Source organism: Sceloporus occidentalis, unplaced genomic scaffold, assembly GCF_023333645.1.
Source record: "Sceloporus occidentalis isolate IW3139 unplaced genomic scaffold, rSceOcc1.0.p SCAF_16, whole genome shotgun sequence".
Lineage (NCBI taxonomy): Eukaryota > Metazoa > Chordata > Lepidosauria > Squamata > Phrynosomatidae > Sceloporus > Sceloporus occidentalis.
In genome coordinates, this window is record NW_028316996.1 from 874,003 (window position 1) to 895,169 (window position 21,167).

The window sequence follows — 21,167 nt, forward strand, 5'->3', positions numbered from 1 at the left end:
GACTGGTCGACTAAGCCTCCCCATGTCTCTAGATTGTAAGCTCCTTTGAGCAGGGTCCTCCTCACCTGTTGTTTCTGTAAGTCAAATTGTTTTGTTACATACTACTTGTTGCGTCCTGTCTACCCACTGTACAGCGCCACAGAATTTCATGGCACTATATAAAATAATAGTAATGTACACTATATGGACAAAAGTATTGGGACACCCGATCATTACCAAAATCCTAAACGGACGAGTGCACATCCAGAGAAAGCGGAAATCAATACGGCAAAAAAAGTAAACTCAAAATGAACTTTATTCCTGTTTTTGGACAGCAGCAATCAACAACCTTAATTAAGCACGGGTATGCAAAACGCGCCAAGTGTGAAGTCTGGTCCTGCTGGCTGAGGTCGTTGATTGCTGCTTGTCACTTTACTTATTTGCAGTATTGATTTCCGCTTCCTCTGGATGTGCACTCGTTCATTTAGAATTTTTGGGCTGTGGAACACAGACCCAGGGGGAGTCAGAAGGCGCTGTAGCTCCCAGGGGAGGCTTTTTTTTTTTATTTTTAATTTTTATTTTATTATTATTCTGAAACAAAATAGCCCATCTCTCTGCAGATGCCATCCTGACCGGGAGTCAAGAGATGGGAAGGGGGGGGTGGGGTCAGTATGCGAGACAGTGCCCTGCTTCAGAGAAAAAAAAGACAGGAGAAAGGGAAGAGGTGTGTAGTGCCTGCAATAGAAACTGCCCTAAATTATAATATCCTTGCTTGCCTGTAGAGGTAAATTAATGCATAGCTTTCCTTACAGGGACTGAAATAGTTAATTGTCATTTGCATATTCACTTCCCTGAGATTTTTACTTTTATATAATATTATGAAGTTTTACTTAATGTAAATGACTTGCTTTAATGAGAGGGTGATGGATATGTGGAATAGCCTCCCAGCAGAAGAAGCTTGAGATCTACAGAACCCCCTGAGATTTGTACTTTTATTTAATGTAATAATTTGGGCTGCAACAACTAATCGGTAATGAAAATCAGTGCCAACAAATTTCATTATCGATTAGTTTAATTGATTTTATCGAATATAAGATGAGGGTTTTTTCAGAGCAGATGTTCTGAAAAATACCCCTCGTCTTATAGTGACTATAACACTAAGATCCAAATCCCCCACACCACTGCAGACAACCTCCACTACTGCCGGCACTGCCATGATGGAGCACCGGCTTCACATGATCTTCCGTAGCTCAGTCATAAAAGCTCCAGCAAAAGTGCCGGCCAGGCGCAGGCATTGACCTGCTGCCCCCACTAGACACCAGGGAGTCTGGAGCACAGAGGTAAGTCTGGGGGGGCCGAATGGCATATCTGGGGGTATAAGGCATATCGGGGGCGCACAGTGGCATATAGGGGGTATAAGGCATATCAGAGAGTACAGTGGCATACCTGGGGGCCAGAGGGGCATATCTGGGGGTATAAGGCATATATGGGAGGCAGTGTGACAAACCTGGGCATAACTCGGGGGGGGGCAGGTTGGGAAATAAAAACAAAAAATGCATTTTTATAATCACCCAATAACTTAACCCCCCCAGCCAGACACAGCTAAGCCAGGCTCTGGAAAACCTCCCCCAGACAGCACACAAAGGTCCACGCAGGTATTGCCTCACTTGGCTCAGGGATGGTCATCTTCACGGCCTCGCAGTGCCCTGGGAGCCATAGGGAAACTTCCTCTTTCCCCCACAGTCTCCCTGATCATCAGGCTCCAAGGGTTTTTAATGCCCAGCACCTGTGCCTGATGCAGGTCCCATAGGAATCCCGGACCGGATCCTGCAGACTTATAGCCTTCTGGAAAAGCTGGCATGGATTTTTCACAGAATGGGGGAACGGAGCATTGGCCCACCCTGCTCTACAATTGCTCCACCCCAGGGACCCATATGTATGATCTGCATAGCACATGTACCCAAATGTCAAGCTAACATAGCACAGTATGTATGTGTTTGTAAGCTTATGTGTGTATGTAAGAGCAGTGTAGGTATTTGTCAGCTGGTGTGTGTATGTGTGTAAAGGCAGTGTGTATAGGCAGTCACGTGTCAGGGTGTGTTTATGGGCAGGTGTGTGTAAGGGCAGTGTATGTATATGTGCATATGTATATATATATATATATATATATGTGTATGTATATATATATATATGTGTATATATATATATATATATAAATTGTGTGTGTGTGTGTGTGTGTGTGTAAAGGCAGTGTATGTGTATATGTGTGTTTATGGGCAGGTGTGTGTAAAGGCAGTGTGTAAATATCCTGGGAGGGAGGCTAACATTAGCGGTGGACTACTCTTGAAATGATGCTCAGCCAGCATCATGGTGGACACCTGGCTGGCTGAGCATCATGGGAATTGTAGTTCACAGCTAACATCTGCAGCTTTATCTACTGTTAACTGCACTTCCCATGATCATACCTGGGAACTTCTGGGCTCTGGCTATCTGGGACTGCACGCTGATGGCAGCGGGTAACACCCCCATTTTAAGTAAAAATGGGTGGGGAGTGGGGCGTGTCAAGACCCCGCGACCCAGAGGATTCGGGTCTTGACCCGGAGAACCACAGAAGCAGTGCTCACTCGGCAATCTCCGGGTCAAACCCAGAGAGTTCCCAGGTATGCCCATGATGCTCAGCCAGCATCATGGAAGTTCAATTCAATGTGTTGGTTATTTTTAATATGCATGACTGTGCTGACAAAAATGAAGCGTTTTTTAAGTGGCGATGCAAGCACAACATTGTAAAGTGCATTTGCTTGTATTGGTAAGTTCTGTGAGAGCGATTGAAAAGAAAAAAAAAAAAAGTGTCTCTCTTTCACATTTTGAAATGTTGGGAGGTATGGGCATATCCAGCTGCTGCAGCAGCCGATCTTCTGCTTCAGCGGCAGTGTGTGGCATTGTCGGCCAGTGGCCCACCTGGCCCAGAACCGGACGGACCAATACTCAAGTTAAAGTTTGTATGGTACGATATAAATTGTGGCCAGTTTAGAAGATGATGTATTATCTTGTTTATTTAATTTCAGAGGTCTCACTGAGCAGGTGGAACAACACCTTTTGAAGACACAACATAATGTAATATTTTCTATTATTCAAGCTTCCTGATTAAAGTTGTCAAGTTTTCCAGGTGAGGTAGATTGTTGTTCATCAGGTGGATTAACCTGCAAAACACAGAAATAAATACCATTGAGTCAGTGTACTCCTTTGACCCCTTCGTGACAAAGGCTGATTTTACTTTTTGTACCCTTCGTGGCAATGGGCGTTTTAACATTTCTGCGCTGCTCTTGTTTAGCTGTAATTTTCTTCTTTCCTGTTTACTGAACCCACACACATTAGATATTGTTTTTTTCAGGACAAGAAGGGCTTTCTTTAGATGACAATGTTTTGATTGTATCATTATTTACTATTAAAAAAAGTATAAAATATGGTGAAAAATTTAGAAAAAAATGACTGTTTCTAACTTTTAGTTGAAAAATCTTTTACTCATCTATACAAGGTAATGAAAAAAACTGCTAAATAGATTCTACTATTTGTCCTGAGTTTAGAAATACCCAATGTTTTTTTTTCTTTTTTTCTACACATTATGGGGCAAAAAGTACAGGTAGCGTTTTGCTATTTCAAAGCCATTTTTTCCAAATCTGGTAATTCTTCCCCTCATGTGCCATTTCGGGTATCTTTGAAGCCGGCCAATGCAATTTACCCCATCAAATCATATATTTTTGAAAACTAGACAGCCCAAGTGCTAGTATTTTAACCCTTTCCAAGCACTTATTCTACCATCAGCCTTTGTCAAACTTTATGGTAGTAATTTTTTTTGCATTTGTTTTTTCACACACATTTTACTTTAGGTATGAATAAACAGGTTCTGGTATATGTCACTATCATAAAACACCCCAATATATGTTTAGCAACATCTCCTGAGTACAGCGATACCTCACATGAATGATTTTGCCTGGCTGTTTGGGGGCAAAAGGGCCACATTTGGGGCATGCGCATTTTTCAATGTTGAACTTTGGCATTTGGGGATCCACTGCCCATGCCCTATTTGGTACATCTTTGAGCCGGGCCATTTCAGTGTGCCCAATAAAGCCATATATTTTTGAAAACTAGACACCCCAGGGTATTTCAAATGCTAGTATTTATTTTTTTTTTATTTGTCATTCTTTATTAAATTTTTACAAAAATATAAAGAGAAAAAAGAAAAAAAAAATTATAAGATAAGACAAAAACAACGAAAAACATACAGTACTTCACAATAACAGTCAAAAAATAAACAAAAACAAAAAAAGAATATACATACACATTTATACAAGAATATTTAGTATATTTCATTAAGACTCGTTGCATTGAGAATAGATAATTTAAATATTCAAACATTCAGTGTTTCCTTGGGGAGAGAGAGGGATTATGGCATGACAGGGCCAAATACAGGGGCCGTCGAAGCAGTGCTATAGTTATATCCATGCACAGGGAGTTTTTAATCAGTTATCTGAGACAATTTTTGCCATATAGAGTCATACTTCTCTCTTGAGTTAAATTCTTTAAGAAAAAAATATTTTTCTACATTATTTTGTAAATTTATTTGCGTTTTAATCTCTTGCCAACTTGGTACATCCTGATTTCTCCAATATCTAGCAAGACAGATTTTAAACGCCAAAAGTATGTAAATCCATAGAATCCGATCATTGATGTTAATGTCTAGAAGCTCTATGTGAAACAAAAACCTTTGAGGGGAAAGTTCCAGATGGGATCCAAACAACTTCAGATAAAGCTCAGATATTTTTGTCTTAAACTGAGTTAGCATTTGACAATCCCACCAAATATGTTTATATGATCCTATTTCAACTTGGCACCGCCAACACCTATCTCCGTTAATTGGTTGAAATTTAGCTATACGTGTAGGGACCATATACCATCTATATAGAAGTTTAAAAAAAAAAGTTCTTGGAGATTTATACAATGGGTAGCTTTTTTAGTAAGTTGCCAAGTTTTATGCCAAGACTGTAAGGAAATAGTAATTTCCAGTTCCTTCTCCCATTGTTTATGTGCTTTAGACTTATCAAAAGTCTTATTGTCTTTAAAGACTTTCAAAATCTTAGATAGTTTTCCACTAACGGTACTGGAAGTAAGAAACTTTAGCCACGGACTAAATTCAGGTGGTGGGTTTGATGGCAGATGAGGGGAAGAATTACCAGATTTGGAAAAAATGGCTTTGAAATAGCAAAACGCTACCCGTATTTTTTGCCCCATAATGTGTCGAAAAAAAGAAAAAAAAACATTGGGCATTCCAGTGACACCATTTAAGTTTAGGAGGTGATAGTTGATCGCCTCCTAAATGCTTTTAAAACAGGCGTCCGCCGCCGTACAATGTATGGCGGTTGTTGACACCCCGGGGAGGGGCCAGACATGGCCCCTGGTGCCGATCGTGGCGTTGCTGAATGCCTCGAGGTCGAGGCATTACAGCAACGCCGTTTGGGTGCAGAAAGCGAACGTAGATCGCTTTCTGCACCCGTTTAAAGGCGGCACGCCATTTCTGGCACGTCATTTGTCATAATCGACTTGTTTTTCCGTGCCGTGCCAGAACCGGCAATTGTCATTAAGGGGTTAAAAAACATCAAGTTCAGATAAGTACCCTAGAGCCCTGTTTGTAAAAGCAAATGAAGGGGGGGGGGGTTGTGTATAACTGGTGACATCATAAAAAACAAAACAGCTGATGCCATGCCTACAAATTAATATGTAATGCGGAGATGAAACTTTAAGAACCAGCTAGCCCATCTAGTTTAATCCAGCCATTTATTTTGCTGCAAAAACTTCATTCTATCCCTTATAACCTTACCGTTCTCACCTCTACCACTTCTGCTGAAAGGCTTTTTCATTTATCTCCCACCCTCTAATTAAGTAAAACGTCCTTATTTTACATTACATCTGACCCTCTAGTTTTAGACTTCCAGTCATAACATTTCCTTGGCAAAAAAACATGCCTTTGGGACCCTTATTTAATATTGCAAATACAAATATTAAAGAATGGGTGCCTCTACTAACACCTGAAGTACCCCACTAGTAACATGACCTTCATCTGAACATTCACCATTAACTACAACCTTATGTCTCCAGTTATTAAGCCATTTCCAAGGTTTAGCTGCACAACGATGGGAGCCCATCTGACAGGTCCCCATAAAATCTGGGGAAAACCCAAATGTGGTATGAAAAGATAACATTGCTATACTAAATAATATATTGATTTATATGAATGTGACAAACATCTTCCATTAGGTGCTAAATGATACTTTTGCTGTGCTTCCTGGAACATGGCCTTATGTAATAAGTATTACTTATGACATACTGTATGCAGCTAAAGTGAAGATGGGTTTGAGATGAAGTTGACAGTCAGGACTCCACTAACTCATTAGGAACACACAAAAAAGCTCAATTACAGCCACAAAAGAATCCAGTATTCTACTTCAGAGATATTCTCAAATATCTTAAAGTTTAATATACTGAATAGTAATTCAATGGAGATAAGCTCCTGCCATGCATACCTGGAGATGTCCCAGGGCTGGCTGCCTGGAGCCTCCAGGAAACGTTTCTACCTAGAGAGTTCCCAGCTCTACTGATATGCATATTAAATAAAAAAGTAGACTTAGTTAATAGGCACAGAGTTTTAAAACTTAGTTAAAAGAATATTCTCTTTGCTGTCTTGATCAATTATTAGGATGCCTCCAGGCATCTCCGGGTATTCACAACTTCTTTGGGAGCTCAAACACAATGGCTTTCCCACAGACAACACGGCACGTTAAGCCTTGAAGAAGTGTCTTTATACCACATTCGCCTGGCATGGAATGCGGCTCCCCAGTTATGTCTGCTTATAATATTTTTACATCTTATTCATTTTATTGATACACCGAGAAACCAGTTTTTTACAGCTTGTTTTCCTGGTTCAGTCTGCCAGAACATTGTACTTATAAGGCTAAGTTTCCACTTGTTTTTTTTTTTAGCTGAAAACGCCCATAAAAACGCCAATAGCGCCACCTGGCGTTTTTTTAGTGAAAAAACGCAGCAGCCAGATGTTAGCTGTTCTTCAATAGGAAATCGCATAATGCCATATCCACTTGGCGTTTTTTTGTTTGGCGTTTTTTCAGTCCTCTTTGGCGTTTTTCTGCTTTTTTGGGATCTGTGGCAGTTTTTCAGAATCGCAGCATGTTGACACTCTGGCGTTTTTTGCAAGGAAATCTTGGCGTTTTTCTCCAATAGAAGTCTATGGGAGAGAAAAAACGCCATGAAAAAGCCATGTGGGTTTATTGCCTTGGCGTTTTTTATGGCGTTTTTTCCACAGTTACAATGCAGAGGATGGACCCGGTATCTGTGTGTCCTACGAGAAATAGGCTGGAAACAAACAGTTTCACACAAAACAAAGTTCATATTGAATTCTACACCATTTGGAACAAACATGCCATTACAAACAAACATACGCGACGCATCAACTGGATCCTGCGTGCCAAAAGCAACAGCAAACAATTTGCACCATCATTTGGGGCCAATCTTCCTAGAGGAGCAGACATTCGGAATAAAGCAGGCCTTACAAACCACAGAAAAGTGACAAAAGGGTCCGCCGGGGGGTTTAAGTAGAACTCTACCAAGTAAATGACATCAGGGGGCAGATACTTGCCATTTATCCTAATCCCTTTTAGCTGGGTGAAACTTCTAACTTGTAAAGGCTGAAAAGACTGCCTAAGGTCAAAAAAAGCAATTTCCACAGAAAGGCTAAAACGCCAGAAAAAACTCCAGAAAAAAACGCCAAAATGCAGTGGCAGTTTTCTTGGCGTTTTTCATCAAGAAAAAAAACGCAGGACAAAAACCCAAGTGGAAACCTAGCATAACTCTGCACTTTCATTTAAGAATTGAAAAATATAATTTTCTGCAGTTTTTAGGTGCAGTACGGTGGGAAAGTTTTGCTTAATTGTCACATTTAAATGTTTTAGACCATCTAAACAACTAATTTCAATATAAGACAAAGACAACATAACTAAACAGTAAAGAGTTAATCAAACCTATATTTACGTAATAACTGGTTTTGCCACTCTTGACGGCAACAACTGGAATCAAACACTTGCAATATCTGACAATGTGCCTTTTCCATTAATGTGGAACAATTTTGTCCCACTCTTCTGCCTCAATATTCTGCCATATTGGATGGTTTTCTCGTATAAACAATAAAAAAACTGCCTTTTTAGGGTCATGTTGCATCACCTCATTGGGAGTAAAGTAAGGTCACTAAATCCAGGTGACTAGGTCACTTCAAAACCTTCATCTATGTTTCTTTTAAGCCATTCAGAGGTGAACTTGCTTGTGTGCTTTGGATCATTGTCCTTCTGCATAATCAAACTGCACTTGAGCTTTAGGTCACCTCTGTGCTTTATTTCCTACATATCTGCTGAAAGAACTGCACATTGCGCAGGATTCACAGAGAGAACAAGTAAATGGCTGGGGAGTCATTATAACTAAATGCCCTATTTAAAGAGAACGATAGATAACCAGGACCATGTGCTAAAGCCTAACGGTATAAACAGACAAGATTAATTCCTATGATATTCTTAAATCTTTGCAAAGTGTATGATTATGTGAGATACTGTACATAGTACTAGACTGGCTCTCTTCTGCTGCACTAATCTGAAGATGTTGATTTTTTTTCTCCATTTATGTATTCATGATAAAGCAGTACCCATAAAAAATAGAAAACTATTTCAAGCACAATAATTTCATACATAGGTGCAGACAGTAATTGTATGGCAGCTGCACTTTCAATAACCATTTTTTTCTATTCTGCCCACCCCTCCATGCACAAAGAGAATGAGTGCGTCATGATGTGATGTCATAACCCTGCACCTTCTTGTACCTGAACAATATTGAGGTGCTGAATGAGAGATCTGTGCCTTCTGATGAACAGACGTCTCTTCTTTCCTAGTGGAGCACCAAGGATAGTGTTCCTGGACACCACCCTTTCCTGCCCCAATAAGGGGTCCTAAAATATTTATAGCATTGCCCCACCTCATTTTTCTACTGCCAACTGCACTGTTTATTATGCTTGTGTCAATCAAAAATAATGTATTTTTGGACTTTCTACCCACCTCTTCGTATTTACAACTCCTGTAGAAACTGGCCTTTTCATCTAAATATAGCAGAATCAGGTCACACAAAAATGTTGCCTTTTACAAAACAGAAATGAATATGATTATGATATAATATGGACATCACAAAATATATTAAAATCACCATAATCACCTGTTTTATATGTCAATGTAAAATATGTGCCTTGGCTTATAAATAAAAATAATATCAAATATACACAGAGATGCTTAAAGTGTATCACCAAATTAACTGGTTATAATTTGACATAAATGTAGCTTTTGAATGAGTAATTTATCGGGACATGCCAGGATCTACTTTCTAGTAGGCATTCATTTTTACTTACTCCGCCAAGAAATGCACACCCAGTTCCAAGACTGACAGCTGTTGGTATGACACCAAACTTCCTGGCCTGGACATAAAATGAAATTATGGAATATAGTCAAAATAGTAATAACTCCATCAAGACTGCAACGCTTGCCTCTTTATTCAGGGGAAAAAAGAGAATTACCTCACCAGTCACAGAAATATCAAACCGGATTCCATACAGCTTGAGGAGATCTCTGTATTCACGGCCATCTTGATTCCAGTAATATGTGGCAGTCCTACAAAGGCAACACTGCTTGACTTAATAATAATAATGTAGCTATTACTGTTTAATCTTCTGTATGACACCGGTCTCGTAAATGGCCTTTGGATTTGTATGTAACCTACCTGAAGTTGTTCTCTTTTGCTTGCAGCTGAAAATCATAATGTGGCTTACACAAGGTTAGTGGATGATCCAGGTCACATCTCCACTCAATGCGAGCATTGACAACTCCACCCTAAGACACAGTCACAGTTAGAAGAATATGACCATAAACGTTATGTAGGCTGCACACAAAACTTCCATGAAAGTCAAAGTGTGGCAAAAGTCACAAACGCCAGTCAGTTTCAGGGTTTCTTAAGTTAATAAGTAACCAATCTGAATGATACGTTACAGAGCCACCTAAACAAACCAGTCACATGATATTCTGATAATGATGTTTTTGGTTGTATTAACTAAAGTGTAAGTTATCATGGTGGTTTGAAACATGTCTATCCATTGAGTAAGTCCAGCCCAAGCAAGTTTCTCCTCCAAAAAGAGCCGAGCTGATCCTCCCAATGTATATGCAAGATTTAACTAAGGAGCATACAAAGCCAACTCGGCCCATCTTGCTGCAGAAGCTCACTTGCAATGGCCCCCCATAGTGTATAATGATTCAGGGAGATGAAACTTCTCACTTAGCGAATGACCCACATAGTCATTAATATTGCTACATAAATAAGTCTGAGTTTAATGCATGAAAGCATTATATATAAACAGTATATATTTCAACTCATCTGGTTTTGTGGAAAGTATCCGTTCTTCCACACATGCAATTTTAGCTTGTTTCAGATAGGGTAGGGCATTTACTCACTATTTAGATAATCCTAATGTTGGTGGGACAACTGCTCTATAAGAAACCTATAAGATTGGAAGAGGGCCAAAAAGCGTATTACTGTTTCAGACTGGAAGGGATAATGACATAACAATCAAAAGTAAATATGCAACCGTCATTTTTTTTCATTTACAGATGGGTATCCAACATAAATGATGTGAAGCAGAAGACATGCCTCTTCTTTCTGTTACCAATATAAGCTTAATGAGCTGAAATGTATAATATATAAAAAAATATTTATTACGTATGTTAAAGAGGAAAATTCTATAAAAGTAGACCAATCACTCTCAAACATATAGATGACAACTACAAGTAAAGAGATTTATTTTTATCTAGTCTTTGAGTTGTTTTGTTGTAATCATCATGCACCAATTTGCTTATTAATTGATTTAAAAACCTTTTTTAAATATTTCCCACTTAACCACATCAAATGCATATTAAAAAAAAGAAAATCTTTGGAAAAGTTCAACAGCTTAATTTAATGATAAAGTAAATCAATATGACTAGTCTTGCTTTAAAGAGCAAACAATTATTTTAACCTATGCCAACAGCCTGTCTTTATATTAAAGGAACGCTTATGTTTTATTATTTATTTTATTAAAGTATTGCATTTCTCTTGGTAATACACATAATAAGTAAACAAATGAAAGTATTGCAAATGTTCCTGATACACATTAATAATATTTGCAGGGTTTGCAGGGCTCAGGGTTACGAGAATCCCTCTGTCTTTAAGAAGGGACAAGTGGGACTCCTGCTGTGCCTCAAACTCATGGTTTCTGTATCACAGAGAGAAGTGGAGCTCTAGGGTATGACATCATATTATTATTTATTATTTATTGTTTTATATAGCGCCATCAAATTCCGTAGCGCTGTACAATGGGTCTCAGCACTCTGCTTTACAGAGACCACAAGCAGAAAGGAGAGTAGTATCTGTCGACACTCTGGGCCCACTTAGGACTCCTGATATAAGGGTACATAATAAACATTTTGACTTTAGAATGTTACCAGAACAGAGAGCTCCGCAAAGCTGTATCCAGCTTGTCTTATGATGTCTTGAATTCGGAAGACAGGGCAGTAAGGACTGGAGACTGGATCATACATGCAGCTCTTAAAATATGTCTCATTCAATGTCTCCAAGGTGTTGGAACTTTAAAAAAAAAAAAGTAATGAAGAATGAATGCGTTCTCTGCAAATTAGCACTGATACATTTTTTATGCACTTTTCAACTACTATCTAAAAGATTTTTTTAAATTCTCACCTTGTTTGTTGAACAATTCTAAACCATTTGATGACTAAATAGGTGTCACCTGTATATATTACTCTAGGAATGGGTTATTGACATGCTACAGGTCAGTGGTGTATTTGTGGGGTTGCTGCCCTTAGCCTGGCCCAGCAGAGTAGCTACTCTAGCCACCCGGAGCCTCCCACCCATCCTCTGTTCTGAACACTGGCAATGTAGGCAAAATAAGCTGCTAGTAAAAAGAGTTAGCTGCCAAAACCATGGAGCCCCATTCTGTCACACAACAAACATTACTAAAGGTCGGTTAGTTCTATCAAGGCCTAAGACCAGACAGACAGCCTGGAGGCCAATCATGGATACGTTCTGTGTATAAATATAGAGAGAATGCCTTAACAAATACATTTTACTCACCTTGAAAAGTTAAATTTTCTAAAATGAACTGCATTTTTAATAAACAGAGTGAAATTTTCAGCTTCACTGAGACGGGGTTTGCTAAAAACATAAGGAAAGAACAACACATACATAAGAAACTGATCTCCTGTACAACAGAATAAAAAGTAAAAACAAATATTATGCAGCATACAGAAGTCTCTGTTAGTTGTCATAACATGCTCACGGCGTGTAGCTCTGCGGCATCTCCAGCGCATTTGTGGTGAGTATGGTCATAAGGAAAATATTCATCAATGATTTGGCAGAAAATCTTAAACTTGAAATTCAGCTTGAAAACCTCAAAAATGAGCTGTTTGGTTATTTTAGGTCAACGAAGTATGTTTTGAGGGTTTTTTTTTTTAGAACGAAAGTTCTTTTTAATTGGGAGCCAACTTTTAAACATTGGTCCATTTGCACACCCTGCGACATAATCCTCCCCGCGATAACTAGAAGTGATGTTAGTTACAGAGTTGCATGTGACTAGAGATCCTGGGGCATGTCCTAAAAAGAGAAATAATAATATTTGAATTAACATTCAATATCCTCTGGCACTGAGTCATAGGACCGGTGAAAAGCAACCCCATTATTTAAATAGGGATTGCAAACACAAAAGTCAGTGACGGTGAAATTCACAATTCAATGCCAGACTATGCTGAACTAAACCAAATTCTTGGCGTTAATCAAGATGGTTTATGAAGAAGAACTGATCCTACCATACAAGACACCTTGTGTTCTACAATGAAGTAAGTAGATATTTAGACCTAGGCAGGGTTGTAGATATAATCTTTTTAGATTTTGCTGAGGCTTTGGATTGAAAAACAGTTAAAAGATAGAAGGCAGAAGGTTGTGCTTAAAAGTGGGGTATCACAGAACCCCTAAAACTAGAAGTAGGTATTGATGGTAAAATCTGTATTTTTGCTATATTTTGTAGGTTTATAAATTCAGGCTGCTGTGTCTGGGGCAGAATGAGTGGATAAAAGTAAGAGATTGATTGGATAAATGGCAGTTTATGTGATTCAATGTTGATAAATGTAAAGAAATCCATTTGAGTATTAAAAACACATATTGTAACATATTGTATCATAATGGATAAATGATCACTTTAAAGCAGACCTGGGCAAAGCACGGCCCGCGGGCCACATCCGGCCCGCTGAATAGCTCGGACCGGCCCGCAAAGAGTGTCCTGGTGACTCACCAATGAGTCCGGTGTCCCCCCCCGCCCCGGTCACTTACCTTAAACTCCTGTGTTGGAAGCGTTTGTCTCGGGTGCCGGCGCTTTACGCTGGGCGCCGGCATATGACGTCAGACGCCGGCGATCAGCAGTGAAGCGCCGGCACCCGAGACAAACGCCTCACGCTTCCAACACAGGAGTTTAAGGTAAGTGACCGGGGCGGGGGGGGAGATCCTGAGAAGGGGGGGTTAGGGAGTTAGAGGGGAGATACTGAGAAGGGGGGGTTAGGGAGTTAGAGGGGAGATACTGAGAAGGGGGGTTAGGGAGGGAGGTCTTACTGTGTGTGTGTGTCTTACTGTGTGTGTGTGTATCTTACTGTGTCTGTGTGTGTCTCACTGTGTCTGTGTGTGTCTTACTGTGTCTGTGTGTGTCTTACTGTGTCTGTGTGTGTCTTACTGTGTCTGTGTGTGTCTCACTGTGTCTGTGTGTGTCTTACTGTGTCTGTGTGTGTCTCACTGTGTCTGTGTGTGTCTTACTGTGTCTGTGTGTGTCTTACTGTGTCTGTGTGTGTCTCACTGTGTCTGTGTGTGTCTCACTGTGTCTGTGTGTGTCTTACTGTGTCTGTGTGTGTCTTACTGCGTGTGTCTTACTGTGTTCATAGCTTATTCAGTTATTGTAATAAATATTTTAGCCCATTTTTTAGCTCAAAATATTTTTTCCTTTTTTTTCTCCTCTAAAATCTAGGTGCGTCTTATCAGCAGGTGCGTCTTATAGAGCGAAAAATACGGTATGCACTCCGAAGCCTTGTTCATTTTGTTCACTTCTGTGCTGTGCTAATAGTTATTCAGGCCTTACTTATTCAAGCACCTCTACCAATGACGTAGGCTTGAATAACTTTATTAAACAGCACATAAGTTAACAAAATGGACAAGGCTTCGGAGTTTGTAGTTTGTAGAGGTCTGGCCCTCTAAAACCATTCCAATTTCTCATGTGGCCCCATGGGAAAATTAATTGCCCACCCCTGCTTTAAAGGAATTGCAATGTCACATGGCAGATGCTAAAACAAAGTACTAGATTGCGTGTATATCCATGTACTTGAAGATCTCAGAATTCACAATTTGTTGGATGTTCTTGGACCATAAACATTACAACATGTGCTCTACATACGTCATTTACCTGAGTAGTGATGCGTTTTCCCCGGGACACCAGCCATAAATCTCGCAAGTGGAATGGGTTTTATTCAGCTTTACACATTTCCCAGTTTTTATGCCTGTAAAACACGGCAAGGAATTCTTATGATCCTTGTTATTAAGAATAAGAACTTGATAATGTTTGAGAAAAAAGGGAAGAAATATGGAAAGCATATTAAGATGAAAAAAGTGACAAATTCTTTAATTCCACATCAAATTTCATGCGTTTGAATTTCTAGAAAATGTTAACAGAATCAGCCACATGTATTAAGAGCAACTCTATGGAAATGCGTTACAATCTCAACATGCAGCAAACCAGTGAAATATTCGTGTTGATTATTCCATTATTAATGTATCACATTGCTTCAGCGGTCATCTCTGTTTTTTGGAATATACTTTAGTTATAATTAGGTAAACAAATAAACCTCTTATCCAAAACCTACAGAATGAAGCTAATCTGGTTTGATATCAGGCACTCGCTATAAGGTATATAAGTAGTAGATTTTATAATAAAGGTTAATTAAATTACCATTTCCGCTCAGTACGGATTCTCCTGCAGGACAGTCCAGGTTTTCACCACATCTGGCATCCAAAATTAAAGGGCTCTAGAAAAGAGTAACCCACTTAAAAAAACGACATGGTCAACACACCTCGACAATCATTAATTGATTTGCTAGTCAAATTCCAGAGCTCAATAAGTGCAGACAGTTAAAAGCCATGTATTATTTGATGAAACAGCATAAACCAGCTACCTCTCCCTTATGATTTCAGTAAACATATCATTCAACGTTAGAAACCTCTATAGACTTTGCTACACTATGCTGTTCTTCTGTAGGCAGATTATAGGAATGCAGCGTGGGGCATGTAGGACTTTACATGGCATAAAAACATAAAACATTAAAAAAAATAAAAAAATAGTAATTTAATTTTTAATATATTGGATCCAGTGTGGTATATGGGCACTGATAAATTAACCCAGTTAGGAAAATGTATGGGCTTTGCCAGGTACATCAATGCTGTAAGCGCTAGCCCAGTTGTAGATAACATGACATCCACAGCAGGACCCGCGGCAGAGGGAGGATTTCTTATCTGAGATTGAGAAGAACCTATGATCATTTCCTGGATTAGCTAATTTTTAGGAACTACAGCATGACAAGATAGAGATTGCTAAGCAAATTCTCTATTCAACAGTCTTATTACATTCAAGAACAACCCATAGAAATGCTCCATGCATTGCAATGGAACTCACTTGGGTCTTGACTGGCAAAGTGATGAATTTCCCCACATGAAATGGCTATGTTGGTCCCACCAAACATTCTGGTGAATACCCAGAGAAACATATTTTCATTTTGGGGGGTATTTATGGAACAACATAAAGCTTACTTAATTCACAACAAAGTCTTCTACATATGGGGAGTCAAGTGTTGAAGGGTCTTTCATATGATAAAATTCTGAGAGTTGTGTCCTTTATGTCATTTTCATAAGTAAGTGTAAATTCAGCCCGAGAGGTTGGGATTAAACACATACCAAATATAGTGTAGTCTAACGTATTTACTGATGTTAGAAACTGTGTCGATGCTTTCTAACACAACAACAAATGTATTCTTACCTCTGGACACACACTTTGCACTTGTCCAGGAGTGGCAATAAAACTAGTCACCAAGAACAAGACATTTTCTCCCTATAAAGGATATTTGGATATTTGTCAATATTAGAGATTAGAGATAATACCGGTATCTTGTCTAGGTTGGAACAGAATAAACACATTCCTATGCAAATCCCTAAAACATGTTCAACTGATGATACTACCCACACCTTCTGTATCTGGGTCAGGAGTAATATAAGAACCTTTGATGACAGTTTCATGCTATATTTATTTATTTTATATACTTATATATAATATTTTGTAATGCGACCATGCCGTTTCTATATGCTGCTTAGTGGCCATAACTCTTACGCTTTTTGCTATGATTTATATGATAATCATAATATTTATAGCGTAAGACAGACAGAGCGAGATTCACTAATATATTACCGTATTTGCTCGATTATAAGACAAGGTTTTTTTCAGAGCAAATGCTCTGAAAAATACCCCTCGTCTTATAATCGGGGTCGTCTTATAATCAGACCTCAGAGTCTGACGATGAGACGACTAAGATCCAGATCCCCCGCAGCTGCATTTTATCTGGATGTGAACAGAATGACGAGGTTTACCTGAGCTGGTTTGACAAAATCTGCTACATCCCAAAGTTTGTCTTCCACTTGTCTGAAATCCTTGGTGACTGAAACACCTTTGAGTTTTGTAATCACAGAGAAATGAGGATCAGAGTCTGTTTCTTGGTATCCCTTCTTCAGTATGAGAACCCACCTTGATTGAAAATGATAATACATGTTATTATATCTTTTAATGTCTCTTGAATATCTAATTCTCGGCATCAGGTGACGATTATACTTCTGTAAATGCAATGTGGCACAGGAAAATGCTTCCAATTAACCCTGCTGGTTCCCCAGCCTTTTAAAGTGAGGCCACTGAAGTGGCATAGGCTTTCCTCATGGTCTCAGATTTCCAGTTACATGGATGGCAAAAATGTATGTAAAATTTTATTTTCATTATGTTTAATAATGTCACTTTTCCTTTAAATGTCTCACAGTTTTTATAGTTATAATGACAGTATAGCACAAATGTACTTATTCCAACCCAGAACCTCATAATTCACAGTGACCCAAGAATCTAGAACCCAAGCCTGGATCTGCGTATTCTTTCGGGTCCCAAAGGTACTTGCAAACATCTTGTAAACAAAAGATCCTCGCATTTTATTGACACATAAAAGTTTTTTTTTCATTACTCAGCTTTGTCACATATTTTATTTAAGTTGATGAAATGTATATGGACACCAACCAAAGTATAACTCTCGCTACAATAAGACTTGTCTTTTGAGAGTAAAAGGTAGTGATTTGTAATGTTAAAGCCAGTAGTGAGATATTGTAGCACACTAATACAAGGATCTATATTAATGGTTTTTTTTAGCAGGGGGTGAAAATGGAGATAATTGCATTGTGTAGACTGGGCAGTATAACTTATAACTTACAATAAGCATTTACAATAAGTAAAGTAAAATGTAAGTGTTCTTTTTAAAGAGAACAAACTTACCCTGTATAACAATGTACATTATAATGCTTTGTTTCATCTTCCTACATATAATTCTCAGGAAATCTAGAAGCATGACTGTGCACAAGCTTATCTCATAAAACATACGGCATCCTTACTCACCCAATAATGTAGCATAAGATGCCAAGGTGAAGCAGGCGATGCAATGCACCAATCTTTCTGTTCTTTGTCAGCACGTATTTCTCCGTCTTGTAATCTAGAACAGGAGGACAAGATTTGATGCAGGAAGCGTCCATTACTGCTAACGATGACTGTGCTTTGGAATGATGACTGCCTTCGCAATGCATTAAAGTGACAGCTGGTTGTATAGAGTAATAGGTTTACAACATTAAATTCGATATCTTTTTACAGTGTAGTAATACAATATCTCAGTTAACAATGCATGATGATACATGTTCAGGTCATGCATTTCCTTTTATAAATGCTGCATGTATAAAGAGAAGAAGGGAAGGTAAGGTCACTTCAGTTTTCTGTTAATGCATTTAGCACAAATTTGAAAATTAGGGCTAGGGATGTAACACATATTTTGGCATTCTCATTGTGCATGCGTGAAATCGGTACTCACATAAAGTAATACCATGGAGGAAAAATATGTAATATGGCATTTTATACCAAAAATAAGGCACAGACATGATAACAAACAACTTGAGTATGTCTGGTATTAATTACATTAGCTTGGTAGGGTCCAGTGGTGTGCCGAGAAGCCTTGGGGGGCCCCAACATATCATGTACCATATTGCATACAATTGTTACCATTTCTGAAAAAAGAGATTCTTTTTTGATTCGGTTATCATTGAACCTAAGCTATGTTTTTACTTGCTGTGCTGACAAAATGCCAACTTGATGGAAACACTAATCTATTGAAACAATGTCTATGTGGGATGATGCCACATTAAGTGTGGCTGTACATTTTTTCGCAAGAAACAATTGAAGAAACTCTAGACAGGTACAAGGATAGACAAATATTTGCACACATAAAACAACTGACCATGGCAATTCTTGGCTGAAAGTATGCTGAGCAATTCAGGCCAATCTCTGCTACAAAAGAAGCCTGTTGAAGCCTACCATTATATTATAATAATCACATCCAAAGGTGCCTCTCGTAGTATGTGCAATGTATTTCACTACAACAGGGAATCAGGGGGGCATTCTCACAGCAGTGAATCTTGGCGATTCATTGGGGTGGCCACCTTTGGTCGTTTAATTGACTCCCTTATGTATTTTTACACATCCCACATACTCCATGGTAGCGTTTCACGTGTGCTTTTTGATCCCAACCCTTATCAGTGCCAAAACAATTCAGCTAGTAAGTAGAGACCAGCCTATGTAGTGCATCCCACTTGATCAAATCACACTGACATATAAACATTATAGAAATAAACATGTTTTTTATTTTTTTAAATTACAAAAATTGGCTGATGAGCTTCCATAGACTAAAATGTCCATTACCCTTTCATAGACAATATAGAAAATAAACATGCTCAGATGAATTATAGATTTAAATACTAGCATACACGTTATGCCCATCATAAAATATCTCCTCTCTTTGCTCCTACATCTCTCTTCTTCACTATCTCTCTGTCTTCTCTCACCTCAGTCTATTCATATCTCTCTCTCCCCTTCTCTCTCTTCTCACTCTATCTGTTTCTTCCCCTTCTCCCTGTTTGTCTTCTCTCCTTCTTTTTTTCTCTCCTATCTTACTTTCTCTCCCTCTCCTAATTCACTTTCCTCTCTCCAAACTCTTTCTTTCCACCATTTTTCTACTTGTTTCTTTCTTTACTCATCCCCTTTATCTGTCTCACTTCGTTCTCCCTCTCTTTCTTCTCTTCCCCCTTTTCTCCCTCTTCCTTCTCTCTTCTCTTTGTCTTCCCTTTCTTCTATTTTTCTCTCCCTGTCTTACAATCTTTCTCCTCCTCATATATTTATGATCTTCCTCTTTCTCCTTTTTTCCTCTCTTAATTTACTCTTCCTTCTGCATCTACCTCTATTTCTCTCCTTCTGTTACTTCTGTCTTTATTCTCTCCTCTCTTCTATCTTGTTCTTGTTACACCTACCTGTCCGGCCGGGGTCCCACGGCGTTCCTCACGCACGTCCCCCTCGTGTACTGACGTGCGCTCTACACGCACACGAGGGGGCGTGCGTATAGAGCAGGCACGCCTCCCGGTCAATGACGGTTCTGTTCGGGCTGCCGCAGCATATCAGCGGCGATCGGAGAAACGATCCGCCGCTACATGCTCGCGGCACCCGACCAGTACCTCTTCTGCCTGTGTGGCACTGCCACGTCGCTCGCGGCGGCAACACAGGCAGAGAGGACCTCGTAGTTAACCGCCGCGGGCATGCCGGCGGCGATCAAGAGGTTGGTCGCCGCTGCATGTCCACGGAGGTTGTTTTACCTCCCCTGCCTGTGTGGCCCCTCCGCGTCTTTCACGGAGGTAACACAGGCAGGAAGTTTTGTTTTGTTGTTGCCATCGCGACGACGCTATTGCGCCGGTCGCGATGACGTCATCTTACCTGCTCTCCCGCCATTGGCTCTATTTAAACCTTCCTGTTCCTTGTTTCATTGCCCGTTCAACGAGTCCATGTTAATGTTCTCTGGGTGCTCTTGCGAATTGATTGATCTCCACGTGTACCAGACCTCGGCTTTGTTATTTGACCTTGATCCTGCGCTGCCCGTCCCGACCTCGGCCTTGTTATTTGACCTTGAACCTGTGCTGCCTGCCCCGACCCCGGCTATTGCATTGACCACGCTCCTGTGCTGCCTGTCTCGATCCCGGCTTGTCTATCGGATATTCTCGCCATCTCTGCATCGTGGGTCCATCACCTGTGGTGCCTGATTCCGTAACAGTTCTTCCTCCTTTGGTGCCTTTTCTCATCCATTCTCTTCTTTTTGACTCTTTTTTGTCTCTCTCTCTCTCTCTCTCTCGCTCTTATTTTTTCTCTTCTTCTGTCGCCCTACCCACTAAACACGCCAATATTCAGCATCTCTAACCTATCAATCACCCCATCCCTTGGAAAGAGTGTAAATGAGCATCCTCCTATACCTGAACCCACCATAGTTGCACATGGTATGCATAAGCAGGCTAGAGTATGGCAGGCTGATTATTCCCAGAGTGTGCAGTGTGTGTGTGTGTGTGGGGGGGGGGGTGTGTGCGTAGTCCATTAGGGCAGGAGGCCATACTGTGTTTGGTGGGGTAGGGTTTTTGTGTGTGAGGCTGCTCTTTTATAAAGTACACTGCACACATCACTATTTGGCAGATCCTTGTGATAGCTCATCTGGATTATTGGAATTTCCTAACTGGTCTCATTTCACTTGTCCAATTCAACCCAATCCAATGTATCCTCATAACACCAACCACTAGAATACTAA

The 21,167-nt window shown here is 39.7% G+C and overlaps 1 protein-coding gene across 1 annotated transcript; it reads right to left on the bottom strand.

Annotated features, from left to right (window-relative positions):
- Positions 1–3,110: 3,110 nt before the first annotated feature.
- Positions 3,111–18,036, bottom strand: P2RX6 (purinergic receptor P2X 6). The gene is made up of 12 exons (XM_089481704.1): positions 17,903–18,036; positions 16,846–16,999; positions 16,241–16,312; positions 15,161–15,236; positions 14,618–14,711; positions 12,253–12,333; positions 11,607–11,748; positions 9,856–9,965; positions 9,653–9,746; positions 9,488–9,553; positions 9,144–9,221; positions 3,111–3,179 (listed from the first exon to the last, which is right to left on the bottom strand). Exons 1-12 carry the CDS (start codon positions 18,034–18,036, stop codon positions 3,111–3,113), a joined length of 1,170 nt encoding a protein of 389 aa, XP_089337830.1.
- Between the last annotated feature and the right edge of the window lie 3,131 nt (positions 18,037–21,167).

Bases quoted from the DNA above. Each gene is read 5' to 3' on its own strand.
- P2RX6 (XM_089481704.1), bottom strand. From the start codon at position 18,036: ATGGACGCTTCCTGCATCAAATCTTGTCCTCCTGTTCTAGATTACAAG. The intron at 11,749-12,252 runs GTGAGTAAAATG...TTTTTTTTAAAG, and splicing joins AGAAAATTTAACTTTTCAAG to TTCCAACACCTTGGAGACAT. The intron at 9,747-9,855 runs GTAGGTTACATA...TTGCCTTTGTAG, and splicing joins GCAAAAGAGAACAACTTCAG to GACTGCCACATATTACTGGA.